This window comes from Nelumbo nucifera, chromosome 5, assembly GCF_055504915.1.
Source record: "Nelumbo nucifera cultivar China Antique chromosome 5, China Antique-T2T, whole genome shotgun sequence".
NCBI classification, from domain to species: Eukaryota; Viridiplantae; Streptophyta; class Magnoliopsida; order Proteales; family Nelumbonaceae; genus Nelumbo; species Nelumbo nucifera.
In genome coordinates this window covers 32125176-32142645 of record NC_142653.1, presented here as the reverse complement: position 1 = coordinate 32142645, position 17470 = coordinate 32125176, and the positions used below count along the sequence as shown (strand labels likewise).

General features: G+C 38.8%; 1 protein-coding gene across 8 annotated transcripts in view; it reads right to left on the bottom strand.

Annotated features, from left to right (window-relative positions):
• Window positions 1-17470, bottom strand: part of LOC104599971 (DNAse I-like superfamily protein) — a 34804-nt gene that overhangs the window by 8507 nt on the left and 8827 nt on the right. For 3 of the 8 annotated variants that reach the window (XR_016076141.1, XR_016076142.1, XM_010262742.3), the window contains exons 2-8: window positions 8694-8921; window positions 8411-8519; window positions 8168-8239; window positions 7656-7737; window positions 7384-7488; window positions 6209-7085; window positions 1799-1983 (exon numbers count right to left, since the gene is read on the bottom strand). Coding sequence is in view for 6 of the 8 variants with exons in the window: in XM_010262742.3 (XP_010261044.1) it covers window positions 1799-1983; window positions 6209-7085; window positions 7384-7488; window positions 7656-7737; window positions 8168-8239; window positions 8411-8519; window positions 8694-8723 (1460 nt within the window). In the remaining 2 variants the exon portion in view is untranslated. Of the gene's footprint in view, window positions 1-1798; window positions 1984-6208; window positions 7086-7383; window positions 7489-7655; window positions 7738-8167; window positions 8240-8410; window positions 8520-8693; window positions 9027-13024; window positions 13166-17470 lie in introns of those variants that run through there. The other 5 variants (XM_088887421.1, XM_019198239.2, XM_010262743.3 and 2 more) reach the window with 5 other exon arrangements.

The following is a 17470-nucleotide window of genomic DNA, read 5'->3' as shown; positions in this document are numbered from 1 at the left end:
AGCATCATCTGCGCACTTTGTCTCAAGAACCCGATAATGATCAAGCTCATGCCATAAATTTTGCAGCAGATTTGCATACTCTGTAACACTCCTACTCCCTTGTTTGGCCGCCAGTCTTCACTTTGACCTCATAGACACGAGCAGCGTCATGGGCTTTGGAATAGGTTTGTCGGACAGCATCCCAAATAGCCTTTGCAGAGGGAAGAAACATACAAGTATCACTGATCTCGGGTGTCATTGAACTCCACAACCATGACATAATCATGGAGTCATCTTCGTCCCAAGCATCAAAATTTGGCTCGCCCAACCTTGGTCCTGTTCCAAGGAGGTGACTGATTTTTTCTTTTCCCTTCAAATAGGTACGCACTAGTTGTGACCACTTCAAGTAATTCTGGCCATTCAGTCTATATGTTGCCTGAATATTCTGCAAATCACTAGTGTGAGGATGAGAATTTGTTGCTCCTTCATCGGTTTGGACGGGAGCACTTGTTGCAGTCATGTCGGACATTGTTAATGGAGGAAAAATAAGGCCAGCAGGAAAGGAGAATAAAGGAACACTTCTGGTTACAGATCAACACTGAAGGCCAGAAGAGAAAAACACAAAAAACTGGCAATGAAGGCCGAAAAAATCTCAAGGTTGACAAACCTAGAGCTCTGATACCATGTTTTGGAATGGTAGAATACTGATATGTTTCATTCTATTGCCAATGGGCATATTTATACAGTAAGCTGCTGCAATAAATAGAAAGAAAGAAAAGAAAATAGAAAGAAGCAAAATAGAAAGAAGAGAAAATAGAAAGTACAAAAATAGAAAGAAAGAAATAGAAAGAAAAAACTTTCTAAATCAATCCTTCCACAATCCTAGGAATATATACAATTCTATTTTCAGATCTGAACCAGTAACCCCACGTTTTCCAACAGAAAGAAACAAAAAAAAAAAGAATGGAAAACAGTGGCAACATGCAAGATAACAGCTCAAAAAAAAAAAAAAAAGCCAAGCCCTATGAGCACTTCTACAGACCGCATTATATCTAAGTGGTCCCTTCCACACATCGAGATCTGAAAGCAGTTCCTTTGGGATTTACTTGTTCAGTAACTCATACAATGAACCATAAAGGGCAACAAAGCATATGTATCCTCTCAAACTGCATGTCAAGCCATCCAAAGAAAATATCAGGTTTCTCTAACTCCATGCACACACCTCAACTCTCCTTGCTGCCTTACTATCTCAAGGAGGTCTAATTGCAGCAATATAGCTGTACATGTGTGGTCCCATGTGGGTGTAGGGCCCTTATTTCATTCCAAACTACCATATCTAAGGGTGTAGGGCCCTTAGACATACCTATAGTGCCAATCAAGGCCAATTCATGGTTGCCAAATAAGATGACAGATACTGCAAAGGATGCATAGATTGTACAAGAAGTTCCAATCACTAAGATAGGTTCTTTGTTTTGTTCCCTTTAAATGGTTTAGTATTTGCAAGAGGTAGGATGCATCCTTAAAGAGAAACTGGAAAATGAAAATGTTAGAGGAGTGCTATAGAAACTGAGCAGTTATACTGGGTCCAAATGAATAACATAAAAAAGGATAAAATAGAAGTAGGTTGAGCAACCTCTCGAGTTCTTAGTATTCCCAAAATGTTTAAGCAGAAAGAGAAAATTTAGAAAACTGTTCAGCATTTATGACATCTCCAGATTACAAAATGGTTTATTAGCTGAAACAACAACATAGAAAAATGGTAACATTCATGTCTATTATGTCCTTACAATTGAGATGAAAAAGTTATATGTTTACTTACTCATGGTCATAGATGGTTTTGGGAAATCCCAGACCAGAAACTGAATCAAAATTTGTCCTCCGATGTATTTCATGCACATCAGCATTTCTTTTAAGTTCATCCCCTTCTTTTTCACCTGCTGTTAGGTGACTACAGATGAAACAAAAGAGTGTCTGATATATAGACATGCTGACAGATATTGATCCCTGGAATATTAAAAAGATTTGTCAACATATATCCAAATTTACCATGGGAAAGATTCAAATGATTAATACTGCTCATCAATCACAACGGTACAAATAATTATAAAACAATCACAACAACAACAGAATTATTTTTTTACCAGATTTTATCAAAGAAAATTAGAAACTGCAATAAATATCATAAACCAACAAGGAAAAAGAACATCAGACCACAAGGAAAGTGAAGAAAATCAATCCAGTAAATAATTGCAACCATCCTACAAGGGCAGCCCAGTACGCATCCTGCCAATGCAGGGTCTGGGGAGGGACAGATGTACCCAGCCTTACCCCTGCACATAAAGAGGCTATTTCCAAGATTTGAACCCTGGCCACCCAGGTTGCAATGGAGCAACCCAACCATTGAGCCAAGGCCCACCCTCAATTGCAACTAACCTATCTATATATTTTTTGTTAGACATTCTGGAAGATGGTTTCATTGCCATTCATAATTTTTTACAAGTCTCATCCTTTATGATTCAACCTGTTGTTTTCTATACCTATAGGACTCATCCTAATAATTTGCTTGATACATAGTAAATATAGTTTGTAAATTATAATGAGTGGAAATTCCAAAAGAAATGTACACAAATAGCAAAGACAAGCAATAATAGTCTATTGATCAAAATGCACTTAACAATAAATTGTAGAAGTTGTATATGCTGACTGATTCTTAAAAGAGAAATTTATTCTAATAAATGATATTGATACATATAATATTTACATGGCCAGTATTCCTTTCAGGAGCTGCACTACAGATAAGGTAATCTCGTCTACTGAATATGGAAACTGACGTGCTTCTTATAAAAAGGGATAATGTTGTCAAGTTTCAACCTATTCAATAGCCATTTTCCTTAGCATTGGATGTTTACATTATTCTAAAATAAGTTCTTAATAGTGTTTGCAGGTAAAGAATTACTTCACTTCTCTAGATACTAGCAATGGAAAGAAACAGTTCTTTTCAAAAACGTACAAAGCTCTCTCAGTTTGGAACTTCTCTTTCTACTCCTCTTCCTTGCAATATGTGGCAGTTTATTTTGTAATTGGAGTCTCCAAATAGGGGTAGGAGGATATGGGTATATTTACATGTTTAAACTGGATGGATATCAAAAAGAAATGAATTCAGCTATGGAGAGGGTTTCTTTAATAGGGATATTTTCTTGCCTAGTTAGCTCATTTTTTGCAGGAGTTTCTTTTCTAATAATACAATTATATATCATTGCCTTTCTCAAAAGATGCATCAACACTGATTATGGGAACTTTTTTCCTTCACTATTTTAACCATCAACAAAAAGAGGTATTTGTTGAAAGAGAAAAGAAAGATGAGTACAATCCATTCAGAAAATCAGAAATAGGCTATGGGCAACTCCCATGCCCATGGCAATGGGTTCTCCTTTACAAATATACAAAAGGAACATCTAACCCAGCATGAAAAGGAACCAAACAAGAAAGAAGTTTATTCCTCTTGGCTCACACCTAGTGGAGTCGTCAAAACAGGGAAGCTTGCACACACACGTAGGACTTACAAGAATCAGACACTACCTTTAACCCAAAAACTCATGCCATTAGGTTGTGGGCCAATCCTCATATTTAAGTCCTTTGCTTCTCTTAATTCTATCCAATGTGGGATGTCTTTCTCATATACTCATGCATGCATCCCAATGATCTCCACCTCACATATGAGTTTCTTTCCACATTAAGTGCTCCTCCTTGAACAAAAGCTGTTATCATAGAAACAAGTTTGACAGGCACAAACCAAGAGCCCTCTGCCCACAACCATAGGGAGCCTTCACTCAACCAGAAACAGCCAAACAAATAGTTATCCATGGGTATGTCAGACATGAGAGTCACCAAATGCTCAACTATGGGAGCACATTCCCATGGGTGGAGTTATCACAGGAGATCAACCACTCGACCATGGGGAAGCCTGGTCAAGTGGTTAGCAACAAAGACACACACACACATACATATGTGTGTGTGTGTGTGTATGTATGTATGTATGTACGTATGTATGTATGTATGTATCGCATTCCGTATATATTGTTCCATATATTATAAGTCAAATCATGATATTTTAATAATATCATATTGTAGTTACATGGTGGCCACTAAGACCATCAGAGTATAGAAAGTGTGAAACCAACACTACATGGATGCCTGCGATGAATCCAGGACCCATCGCACGATTGCGATGAGATCATTGCAGATCCACGATTGTGACGAACTCATACCCAGGACAGGTCACGATGAACTTCAGCTAGCACGAATCTGCGATAAAGCTAAGATGCGCGGGCTTGCGATGAAACCCGAACACACGGATTTACGATGAAGCCGGACACGCATAAAGCTGCGATGAACCCGACACCATTACAGAACTGCGGAATCACGGTAGAATGGGAATAGATACCAGTTACACGTACGCCTTTAAGTTACGCATGCGGGTTCAATAAAATACACCCGCCAAATGATGACATCACCCACACCACGTCAATATAACAGGGCCACATACGGAGAGAATCCGGAAGGGATAGAATTTTCTAAAAATGATCCCTTAATAGTCAAACTAAAGGAAATATCTCCTTCCCTAACAGAAGGGATTCCCTTTCCTAACAGAAAAGAACTTCTTCCTTGATAACCCTAACTTTCTCTCTATAAAAAGGGCGGGGGGAGACAACACAATCAAAACTCTGACCTAGGGTTTCTCAAGAGGTTCCTCTTTCTCTCTCCCTCTCCTCTCTTTCTTCACTTCTCCACCTTCTCTCTCATTTCGGCCACCATCTTTGGACCTTCAGAGACTGACCGACTGCCACGAGTCTACGGTGATTACACATATAATACAAATTTTATAAATGTCTTTTTCATTTATTGAAATATTTTTCTTTAAATCTAATCGTTTATTTGGAGTTCACATTATTTTTTCAATTTAAATTTCAAATTTCAAAAAGTCTAATCAATACAACCTCAATAAATACAATTAATGCCTAGAAAATATAATTAAACATAGTAAATGACGTTTTAGTTGGTGAATGTTTAATTATTAATGCCTAGTAAATGACATTTTAGTTGTATTGTATCTAGTAGTTGTATTAAGAAATTGAAAGCTGAAACTATAGTCCCACATCAGATGGGAAGAGAGAAAGCGGGCAAGAGAGATGAACTATAAAAAGGAACTTGGGATCTTAATGAAATGTCATTTTCTTGGCCCTTTGGCAAGGCCTAGAACCAGACCCAATCTAAGTCCCTTGATAAAGGTGCTAAGCCCGCCCTGGGCACAGCCCAGCCCACGATCAGCCTTAGTCATCACATGCATCCATCAATACTTGCACCCAGCCAAATCTTCAGCTTTGATACCATTGTTGTGCGGGAGTTGCTAAAACTGACAAACTTGCACACATGCATAAGACTTACACACAGGAATTGGACACCACCTTTAACCTAACAGCTTAAGCTATTAGGTTGTGGGCAAATCCTCATATATAAGTCCCTTGCTTCTCTTACTTCTATCCATTGTACACACACATGTGCATCCCACCATCTAGCAAGTTTGCCAGAAGTTTTAGTGCATAGATCCTAAACTCATCAAGAATTAGTTTTTCTATTTCTTCCAATGTCAACAAACCACACTCAGGTTTTAGGACCTGCATTATAATATAATTTGATTCTGTTGGAACCTATAAAGATATAACCCATTACTTACTATAACAGTGTTCATAAACCAGTCTAGTAGGTTGTATTTTTGTACAGTAATGTCTTGTACACAACGTATGGTAGACAACAAAATATTTCCGTGACTCAATATTCACTATTCTAAAACAAAAACATATCTTCTTCTACAAATAATATTTAGTCCAAGTAATCCAGTCTACAGGGAGAATTCCCCAAGTCATTTATATTTATATAATAAGTACGAGAAACATTAGTAAAGGCAAATACAAGATCCAGAGATTAATTTGACAGAATTCCCACAATGATTTTGATTCCTAGTGTTAATAAGTAGTTAAGGCATTTATAGCTTGGGCTTAAAATGCCACAAATAATCAAAAAGATCTTATAGCACACAATTCAAAAAATCAAGATTTAAAAAAAAAAAAAGTTTCCATTGAAGACAATGAAATCCATGAAACAAAAAATGATTAAAAAAATGGAACTTGGCTATGAATTAGTTTTTAGCAACAGAAAAGAAGGTAATGACCTTGTTACCAATGTAACCCATAATGCCAACACCAACAGTGGATACCTTCAGGTTTTGAATATGCCTCCTCAAGCTTCTACGAACCCATATAGAAAGGAAGATCCCAACCATCTGTTTACTAACTATTCTTACAAATTGTGATCTTTTCTTCTGCTGTAGAATAGGTTCCAGGTCAAATTCTGCAAGTGAATCCGTCTTTGATGACCCTCTGCTACTCTTCATTGATGATGACTTGAAAGAATAAGATTGCCTAAAAGAATTAGAGGCTTTGAAAGATTTAACTGATTTGAAAGAACTTTGTTTGTCTAAAACATGCTTAGCCAGTAAATCCATTGGAAGCTCTGGCCAGCTCAAACCAATCCTTTCTGTCCCACTAAGCGTTTTGGCCAATTTTCCTTTCTGTTGGGATTGAGAAAATGATGATTCAGAAATCCCTATAGAATTCTCTGTACGGAAACAATTTAATCTATCTAATCTCTTTGGTGTGGAAAACTGCCTCTGCAAACCTTCTTTCATTGATAATTCTACATCAGCATGTTCAGTCGAATTTAAAACTGACATACTTGTTAATACATTTTCACTCATGGTGACTGTATCCTTTATTTCATTGATATCATCACATTCTTCATCCAGTGGATGGACCATCTCATCATCATCACTATCAGTTGCATCCAGTATTTCATCTTCAATATCCGAGACATCATCTGATTGCTTAAACCTCGATGGAGAAGGAGGATGACTATAACACTTAACCTTTTTCTTAACTGGTTGTATTTTATTCAGTGTTTCACGAATAATATTTTCCCATTTTGGAACTGGACGGCCATCCTCAGCACCAAAAATGTTCCCGGCATTTAGTGGGACAATCTCCTGAAGGCTGCATTAAAAAAACATTGTTATAGTTCCAAGTCAAACATAAAATCGTGAGTTTTTCAGACAATATTGGTCAGATAACTAGTGGGTATGCAAGGGAAAAAGCACTCCATGATTTCACATTGAAGTGTTCAAAGAGAAAAGGGAAATAACATAACAAAAATCCTGCTGCATCAAACATCTATGCGTGTCCAGTTAACTGACTGTTGAAAATTGAAAGCGCTTACATGGGAACAATTTACCATCCTAACAAATAAAATCAATTAGAAGCAGAATTCTGGAAAACAAGTTCTGGCATATACCCAAGCACATATATATCAGCAGGCTGATCCATATCCAACCAATCTTTGATATCTAGGTCATCAGATGGAAGTTTCCCTCCAACATTCCATGTCCCAACACAGATCCTAGAAAGAAATAGGAAAGTAAAAACTATCAGAGTCCAAAAACGTATTTAAAAGAAAATAAATGGTTCTCTTCCTATGGTGGTGCATTCATTACATTTTTTCACCTGGCCATTTAGTTAGCTAAAGAGTAAAAAAGTTTCACCACATACAAGACAAGAGTAACCTACCTGATTTCTTTAGTTTGTATGTATTGAGCCCGAAGGGTCTCTGAATTTCGTCTTCTCAACCTAGGAAGAGTATCAGAGGTCCCTGAAAATTAAGGCCGGAAATTTATTGGAAGGAATAATGTAATAGTATGACAATTTCCATATGAAAAAAAAAATGTATCAAAAATTGACGCACAAGAAAAAAAAAATGAAGCATAACCTTGTTATTTTATCATGAACAAATTGTCCGATAAAATAAGGACAGATATGGGGAAACCAAAAAAGAAAACACAGTATACATGACGGTGTTTGCCATAACAAGAAAAACAAGAAAATGAGGAAAAATAATTATTTCCGAAGGAATTCCCTTTTCAATAAATTGTAGAGAGAAAAGGAAACAAAAAGAAGGGGTTGGAAATATTTCCTTCTCGCCAGGAAGATCAACATACTCTGTATGATAAAATATTGATAACGAGTACAAGTAAAAAAAAAAAAAAGGAACTAAAGAAGTATGATAAAATATTTTACATTACCATTGGGCTCGAATTTGACTCCATCCCCTTTCTTGTCCCCAAACCGTGATTCTCCTTCATAACACCCGCATTCTGCAAAATCCATCATATAGTAAAGAACTAAAGAAGTATGCATCTTAAACACGAAATTCAAACTGAAAGAGATCAGTCAAGTAGTGCATTAAGGAGAACACACGACTAGAATTGAAAACCAAAAGAGAAGAAATGAAATGAAACTGAATTTTTCCTTCTGTTTCTTCACACCTTCGAGATCAGAACCGCTGTCGCTACCGTCATCTGTGTCAGCGCTGTAATCAGAATCTTTGGTTTTGATGTTCAGCCACTTCCTTAGAACAACTCTGGCCCAGAAGAGCTGTAGGCACGAGCAACCGAAACAACATATTTCAGCCCAACTCCACTGCAACCTCTCAACCAACATATAAAATGGAGACTACATCGTTCGAAAAACACTAATTTAAAGCTTCTAAGCATCCCCTAAAGAAATGAAGAGAACCCAGATAGGGAAGAAGAAGAACAAGAAGAGTACCTCTGATTGTTTTCTCCGGCGATGCTTCATTTGGGCAGGCGACAAAAAAACTACAGAATTGGAGTTAGCTATAAGAGTGCCTCCGGTTCTCTCTGTCTGTCTGTCTGTCTGTGCTTAGCGATCTAGAGAAAGGAAGAGAGAAGTAAACTTAAGCGAGAAGGGTAGCAGTTGCTGGAGATGAAAAGATGCTGAGTAAACAATAACCACCTCGCTTGATAGATAACGGTCCTGTCTTGGGAGGGAGATCGCTTCGTCAGATTTATTTCAATCAAGTTTTATTACAAATTTTACAAGTGTGCTTCGGCCGCTGCCGCGGCGCCGAGTCAGACGCGCCATTTTTTTCTTAAAGATTCCATTTTCTATTGAAAATTCTTCTTTATTTTCGTTTTCATAATAAATATGTTTTCTCAACTCACCCAAGTTGCCAGTCGCCATCCAAGTCTTACATTCTGTTTCCATGAAGCCGGAAACAACCATTTTTACGGGTCCCACACGGAAATCAGCTGAGTCAATTAATCCAGTTATTTGATCAATCATACAAATACAATATTTGCCATGATAAAAGTAAAAATAGCTGTTAGAACGGTGTGGGCACAGCTTTGCCATGATAAAAATCGATTTCGGCATGATCTGTGCGGCGCTAATCTGATCTTTTCAGAGAGGGAGCCAGGAGAATTGAGAAATTGAAAATTTTTGGCATAAAACATAGTGTACAAATACAATATTTTCCTGGGTTTTGGCAGTATAAACTTTTTTTTTCTTTACTATTCCAAATAATTTAGCACATTGAGATAAGGTTAATTGAATGTCAGCCTACAATCATTCATCCTCTCAGGGGTGAAGCTATGATTTTTCTTAAGAGGGGTCCAAAGCTGATAAACATGAAACATAGGGCCAAAAGTTAATAAATATGAATGGAAAACCAAAATATATGTAGGAATTAATTGGGGATTATGAGAACTTTGAAGGCATAGGAGGCCATGGCTCGGTCCTCCACGACCCCTTTGTCTCCGCCCCGGGAAACCTCTCACCGAGTCACCGGGCAATCAAATGTGTTCAGCTAACCCAAATTATAGCACGAATGTCACCGACTCACGGTGGACAAATGAAGAGAAAACCGCCAACGTCCAGAAATATAATCCGGGCGTTCTTTTCAAAACCCACAATGTGGGAAACCTGATACAAAATGTGGTAGCCTTTCAGATTTCCCTCAGTGCTGTCAAATATATTTTTAATCTCGTATATTAAAATAATGTCGTAGCCTTTGGTGCAGTGAAAGGGCCTCTCAAAATCCCCTCGAAGCTATTTGGAACATTCCCTCTATTTCAATCAAATTTCTCCTATTTTCTCTCTCTCTGGGTACATTCTCTCTCTAGTCTCTTCTTTTCTCCTTTATTCTGTTCCTCTTTTTTCTTACACAATTACAAAAGCTATATTTTTTTAAGTGGTACACCACCTGAAGTAAAAACCTTTTTTTCATGAATCACGGATGATGACATGTGTCAGTTGTGATTCGTCTCGTTGGGTCAGCCCAACCTTTGGTGATCCTAGCTCAACACGATTAATCCGTTTTTCGTATTTAGATTAGGTTTTTAATGCAAATACTAAGGTGGTATTTGCAGATGTATGATTTTGCTTTTTACAATTAACTACCATTTCAATAAAAATAAGGGTTCATAACTCCATTTGATTTGTAGGAATAGAGATTTAGAGTCAAAATTAGAATTAGAATTTCAACTATTTGATGGGATGGAATTGGAATCATACAGTGAATGTCATAGATTTTAAAAACGACCTGCAGACCGAACCGGTCAGGGGTTTGGTTACTGGGTCGAACGATCCGATCATTCAAACCGAATGATTGGTCCGTTCTGATAAAAAATAAAAAAATTAAAAAAATTAAAAAACAGTCAAAACTATTCAAACGGTTCGAACAATTAATTGCTCAGATCAGCAATTTACTGACCAAAATCAACAGTTTTAGGCAAATTTCCAGTTTTAGGAAAAACTGAAACTGATCACCTGACCGATTACCGGTTTTCCAGTCCGACTGTCTGATGCGGTCCAGTTTTGAAAACCATGGTGAATGTCACCACTAACCTGCTAACTGGGTTTGACATTGGCTGTTGGAGGCTAACAGCCTCCGCTGTTGAGGAGCTTTTTCCATATGACACGCTACTATGGGTGTGGGTCTAAACAGTAATTGCATTCAGTAATCTTTTGAAAAAAAGGGTTTGAACGAGTCATGCGCAAACATCTCTTCAAAAACATAAAAGCCCAGGTTCTTGGGTCCCATCAGCCAAAGTATATAATTCGTGGAGAATTCGGATTAACTGAACACTTTGACTGTTCAGCGGGTGTGGAATCAATGATAAGTTTCATGTCAGTACTAAATTTATAGGCTCCACTGTGAAAGGGTTGAGTCCCATGTATTTTATTACTGACGTGGAAGCTAAACCTTGCTCTTCTGTTGGGGCCAAAGACACAAGCTACAACAATATTACCTTGCTCGAAACAGATTGGATAATAGAATCATAATGACACACATGGCACCCTCTTACATAGCCCACAGGCCTCTTGTGCTAAAATCAATGTTATCTTGCTTCACAATAGTCTCACACTAATCTCAGAGCATATTTCAGCCGTGCATCTAAAACATCTTTTCATAAATAAAAATTTATAATTACGGAAATATTTTAAATATATAGCTGAAAAATGTATTACAAGGTTGGTGTAAAGTGTACTATGTGAGCAATAAAACTCTTTTTTTTTTCTTTGCTATAACTGAATCCTTTTTTTCTCCATATAACTATGCAACCGGGGTAGTCAATCATCCAAACCCATAACCCCCAACTCAGGTGCAAGTGAGATTTATTTACAGCAATTGAATTAATCACAGCTATTTGAATTATATAAAATATTATAGATTGGGGAATTATAGTCGCATCTACCGATTATATTGAATTTACCTTTGACTCCTTACTTTTGCTTTTTAATGATGTTAAAGTCACCTCATCCAATATCCAAAATTTTTCATATAAATCAAGGAAACCTGCCCTTATCATTCCTTATAAAAAGTCAAAATACTTATTACTTTGCTAGCATCATGCAACTTCTTCTCAACACTGCTACTGTCAAGAATCATGAGTTTTGTTGATGCACATAAGAAAATATTTTTGATAATAAGAAAAAAAAGAAGACATAAATACATAGATAAGGAAAAGAATTGTGGCAATGATTCTGATACCAATGCAAAATTATAAAGAATTCGTTTTCTTCAACACTATCAAATATCATTTTTTTTTTCTTTTTCTTGTTCTATCCTTCATGGGTGGATCCGAAGATCAGGATGTAAACTAGGGGAAATGTATTATGAAAGCCAGCTGGCCAGGGAGTACATGTGCGTGCCAATTAAGATAATATTTGTCTTCTTGTTGTTTATTTGATTTGATGCAAATACATTGCACGCTTAGAGGGTTTGGTGGTATAATGGTTTTGTCTTTTTTTTTTTTTTTTAAACCAAAACATCTGTTACATCAGTAAAAATGTATGGACTGTGTTGACATCACAAATGATTTTGTTTTAGAAAATAACACAATTTACATTGGCAAAAACACTTTTCCTTTGTAAGTGTTGAAAAAAAATGTGCTAATTAAAACATGATGCAGATGTTGTAGCCCTGCTCTTTTTTTTTTTGTTTTTTTGCAGAAAGTTAATATTTCAAAATTAGATTTACTACCAACAAACACTTCCAATAAGTTTCCCAACAAGAAATTACAATTTATTGTCAATGTGCGGCCATAGTGGCTTGTTGGGAGCAAATCCTAACTCTTAACATTTCTGCATAATGGGCACAAACAAACACAATTTTTTCCTGGGTTTAGATTATTTAAGGCAATTAAGCAATATCACAAATTCATAATTCCACCAATTGATGGTGGCTCAATTGACAAATTTGCTAGTTAATTGTAGTGGAGACTTATATCTCGTTGTCACCCACGGTTGGATTACCTGAATGGTGAGCATATTTTCCTAACCAAACTGAAATAACTGATTAGCCAATTCAGTTTATTGATTATTTTTTTTTCATTTTTATTGTAATTTTCATGCTAACAAAAGGAAACTCGTATTTCCCTTACTTAAAAGAAAAAGAACCAACTACAATAACATTTCAACACCAACCAAATAAACCAAGCAACTAATAATTATTATTATAAAAACACATCAATCTTCAATATATACTCATAACTTCTATTAAATCAAACACATACAATTAGAAATTATGTAATTTATAATATATTATTGATGAATCAATTTTTAGTGCTAAGTACCTCGTCATTTGGTCTGAGCTGGGGGCAGATTAGGTGCCGAGTTAACTAGGCCAAGCTGGGCAGGTTAGGTGCTGAACTGACTGGGCCGAGCTAGGCAGGTTAGGTGACGAACTGACTGGGTCGAGCTAGGCAGGTTAGGTGACGAGCTGACCAGAGTGTCGAGCTGACCAGAGGGCCGAGCTGCTTGGTGGCGAGCTGGATTGATTGTTGAGCTTCGTCGTTCTTTAGAGACCTGCAAGGAATCAATGCCAGAGGACCTAGGGTGGCTAACCTAGCGAGGTCGCTCCGATGTTTAAGTTAGCACTCTCATAGTAGATTGCGAGGTAAAAATCACAAAGTATGAGAGCTAGAATATGCTTACTTGCCCCCCAATGCCATTGGGGTTGGTGCTTTTATATAGGCATTGCTTGGCGTGGGCTTCACACACCGCATCCGAGATTTCTGCGAGGTCGTCTAAGTGGTCCGAGATTCCCGGAGGTAACCGCCATGCACGTTGACCACCCTCCGGATCGTTCGGCACGTGGGCCAACTTCCAAGGATCGTGGGAGTGTTAGGATATGCATGTCGAATTCGTCAGCGAGCACGTCTCCCAGGCCGCCAATTCGCGCCTGGGTCAGGTCGCCAGGTCGATGCCTGTGCTAGGTCGCCAGGTCGATGCCTGTGCTAGGCCGCCAGGTCGCGCCTGGGCCAGGCCGCCAGGTCGGCACCTGGGCCAGGCCGCCAAGTCGGCGCTTGGGCCAGGCCGCCAGGTGGGACACCATCAACTTGGCTAAGGCAAGTTGTTGCCTAAGTGGTTCCGTGTGTCACCTAGTTGTTTCGAGGTGCCATGTGTTACAATATCATTAGAGGGCCAAATCCGCCCTTATCATTTGCCCCCCACTCCCGAGCTAAAAGTAACTTGGTGAAGGGAGTAGATTGCTCTTTTTGTCCTAAAATGACTAATTTGATGAGCTCATAAGTGTCGATTCAATTCCTTAGACTCTGGGAGTGACTCGCAGTCCACTCCTTTACCCTTCATTTTGCCCATGCCAAAGAGGCGACTAGGTCTTATGTGGTGTCGAAGTCTTTGCCAGTTCGGCACTTTAGCCCTTTGGCAATGGGAGCGACTCGTAGTCCACTCTCCTTGATCTTTGATTTTGACCATGCTGAAGAGGCAACTGGGTCTTATGTGCCCATGCTAAGGAGGCGACTGAGACTTATCGTAGTGTCAAGGTCTTTTATCAGTTTGCCAGTTTGTGCTTGGGCCAGGCCGCCAGGTTGTGCCTGGGCCAGGCCGCCAATTCGTGCCTAGGCTAGGCCGCCAGGTCGCGCCTTAGAGCTACGGCTGCGCTGCATCAGCCTCGTTAGTGACGTTGGTTACCCACTCCTACAAGAAGCTACTAGGAGCTTGACCTACGGGGGCAACACTACTAACTTTAGGTCACCAGCTCGCACGGGAGCCTTGGAAGGCTCGACCGGCAGGGGCGTCCATGCAGTCTGTTGGCCGCCTACTCCCGCAGAAGCCACGAAGAGCTCATCTTTGTAGAGGGTACCTTGCAAAGAGGACTGATGAGGCTTTATCTGAGTTGAAATAAAGTTGGTAGAGCTGCTTAGCATGTTGACCATCAACTTCCTGCATAGTGTTTGAGTTCATAAAAAATGGAAACTAGAAAGTGAGAGCTTTTAGTTTCTAAAAGGTGAGAACTTAGCTTTCTGGAAGAGGAGGACTTAGCCTTTCAGAGGATGAGAACTTAGCTTTTTGTAGTGTTTCCCACAGACGGTGCCAAAAATACTTTCATAGTAGACTGCGAGCTAAAAATCACAAAGTATGAGAGCTAGAATATGCTTACTTGCCCCCCAATGCCATTGGGGTTGGTGCCTTTATATAGGCATTGTTTGGCGTGGGCTTCACGCACCACATCCGAGATTTCCGCGAGGTTGTCTAAGTGGTCCGAGATTCCCGGAGGTAACCACCATGCACGTTGACCACCCTCCGGATCGTTCGGCACGTAGGCCAACTTCCAAGGATCGTGGAAGTGTTAGGATATGCATGCCGAATTCGTCGGCAAGCACGTCTCCAAACCGCCAGGTCAGCGCTTGTGCCAAGCCACCAGGTCACGCCTGGGCCAGGCCACTAGGTTGGCGCTTGTGTTAGGCCGCCAAGTCGTTGCCTATGCCAGACCGCCAGTTCGCGCCTGGGCCAGGCCGCTAGGTCGGCGCCTGTGCCAAGCCGCCAGGTTAGCGCTTGGGCCAAGCCGCCAAGTCAGCGCTTGGGCCAAGCCGCCAGGTGGAACACCATCAACTTGTCGGCTAAGGCAAGTTGTTGCCTAAGTGGTTCTGGGTGTCACCTAATTGTTCTGAGGTGCCATGTGTCACAATATCATTGGAGGGCCAAATCCGCCCTTATTGTAGTTTTCATGAAAACAAAAGGAAACTCGTATTTCCCTTACTTAAAAGAAAAACAACCAACTACAATAACATTTCAACACCAACCAAATAAACCAAGCAACTAATAATTATTATTATAAAAACACATCAATCTTCAATATATACTCATAACTTCTAGTAAACCAAACACATACAATTAGAAATTATGTAATTTATAATATATTATAAATAAACTTATTGGTTCAATTAATCAATGTTTTCAAGTCGGATCAGACTGGAAAAACCGGGAACCAGTCACTTGACCGATTCCATTTTTCTCTAGAACCGTCCTTTGGCAAAAAACTGTTGATTTGGTCAGAAAACCACTAATTCGAGCGTTCAAATCATTCAAGGACTTTGACTTTTTTTTTTAGTTTTTTTAAATTTTTGTCAAAATAGGCCATCCATTTAGTTCGAATAGTCGGACCATTCAACTCGGGAACCGGACCCTTGAACAGTTCGCTGTCCAATTCAGTTTTAAAAAGCTTGCAGTTAACAACGGATTTTTTTTTCCAGATTAATTGAAACCAAACCTAAAAACAGAATATCTATTACCCATTAATAAAAATGAGAATGGTTCATTAGTTATCGTCAAAAGATCCTTATTTTATATTTTTGCTTTTACTCCTGCTAAACACCATTAATAAAAATGAGAATATATATTTCCATATCTACCCTTGCCAAAACACCCTAAGAAAAAGTTGGTTTACGTATGTTAAAAAGGCATCAAAATAGCTGCAATTCAGGACGGATAGAAAGTGAATAGGAAAAGTGAGTAGAAATCCCATTTGAACATGAAAGCTATAGATTTTTTTCTTTTTGGACACTTGTTGCAAATGAAACGCAAAATGTTCTTTTGTTTCAAGTTTGATGTTAAATTAATAACAAAAGGACCACCAAAGAGGTTTCAATCGGTTTTTGTTTCTTTTTCATCAAAAAATCGGTTTTATCTGAAAGCATAATTGAACGATTTCTGATCGGGTAGGACAAATCAGATGCAATTAACGTAGTTCTGACATTTCAACAGTTTGGTAAGAATTATTTAGCAAGTAAGTACTTGTCTGAAAAAAAAAAGCAAATGAATTGACTCAATTACCCATATAATTTTTGTTTTTTTTTTTATTTAGCTCATTGGCTTCGGAAAGAAATTCCGGTTTTTCAGATTTTCAGTTTGGGGTGGGGTATTATTTGTAGGTACAATACAATCGTTTTTAACGGTGGATGATAATTCAACACCTCCCTGTTTTTGTCAAATTTTTCGAATAACAATGGCTTAAACATACACCGTAAAAAGAAATTAATTATTAGTATTTAACAGGAGCCAAAGTTGTCTATGGGATTTTATGCGCAAGTGGTATATATAATTGGACTTTCCGTGCACTTTTGTCCTAATATCTCAAAATCTCAAAAATGTCATGTGCACGTTAGAATTGCAACTATTTCCATTTTGACAGAGACAGACGAGCCGAGGCAGTAGGCCCCAAGGCCTGATACCTTGGCTTGGGTTCTGATGTTTATTTACCAATAGAAATGCGAGATGGATGCATTTAGACTATGGAAGAAGTTCAGAAGTTCTAGGGGTCTCGTATCGTGAACCAACAACGATGTGGACCTTCGGATCACACTGTATTTCTACGTAAAAGTTAGAAAGGGAACCTTCCCGTTTTTTGTCCCCACCATCTTTTTTTTGTCTTGGTCCACAACACATCCCACCGGCCCAGGCCAACCAGACACCCACCACGGTCTACCCAGCCCACAGTATGAGACGATGAGTTGTGATCCAGGGTGGCTCCACTCTTTCTTGACTAGAAACATTGCATCCACAGGGGTGGTGGGATTAAGGGAAGAATCAGCTTTGTTTCTTTTATTCTTCTGGTGACCCGACTCCCAAAACCTCATCATTGTCACAATCGATGTGCATGTAACTGCAAATAAGTTGGACCCCTTTTTTAACTCGTTTGGTAGTGTCGTCAATGGATCAGATGTCAGAGGGACAAGCGATCCAATCTACAAACATTCACTCAGCTGTTGCCCTTTTAT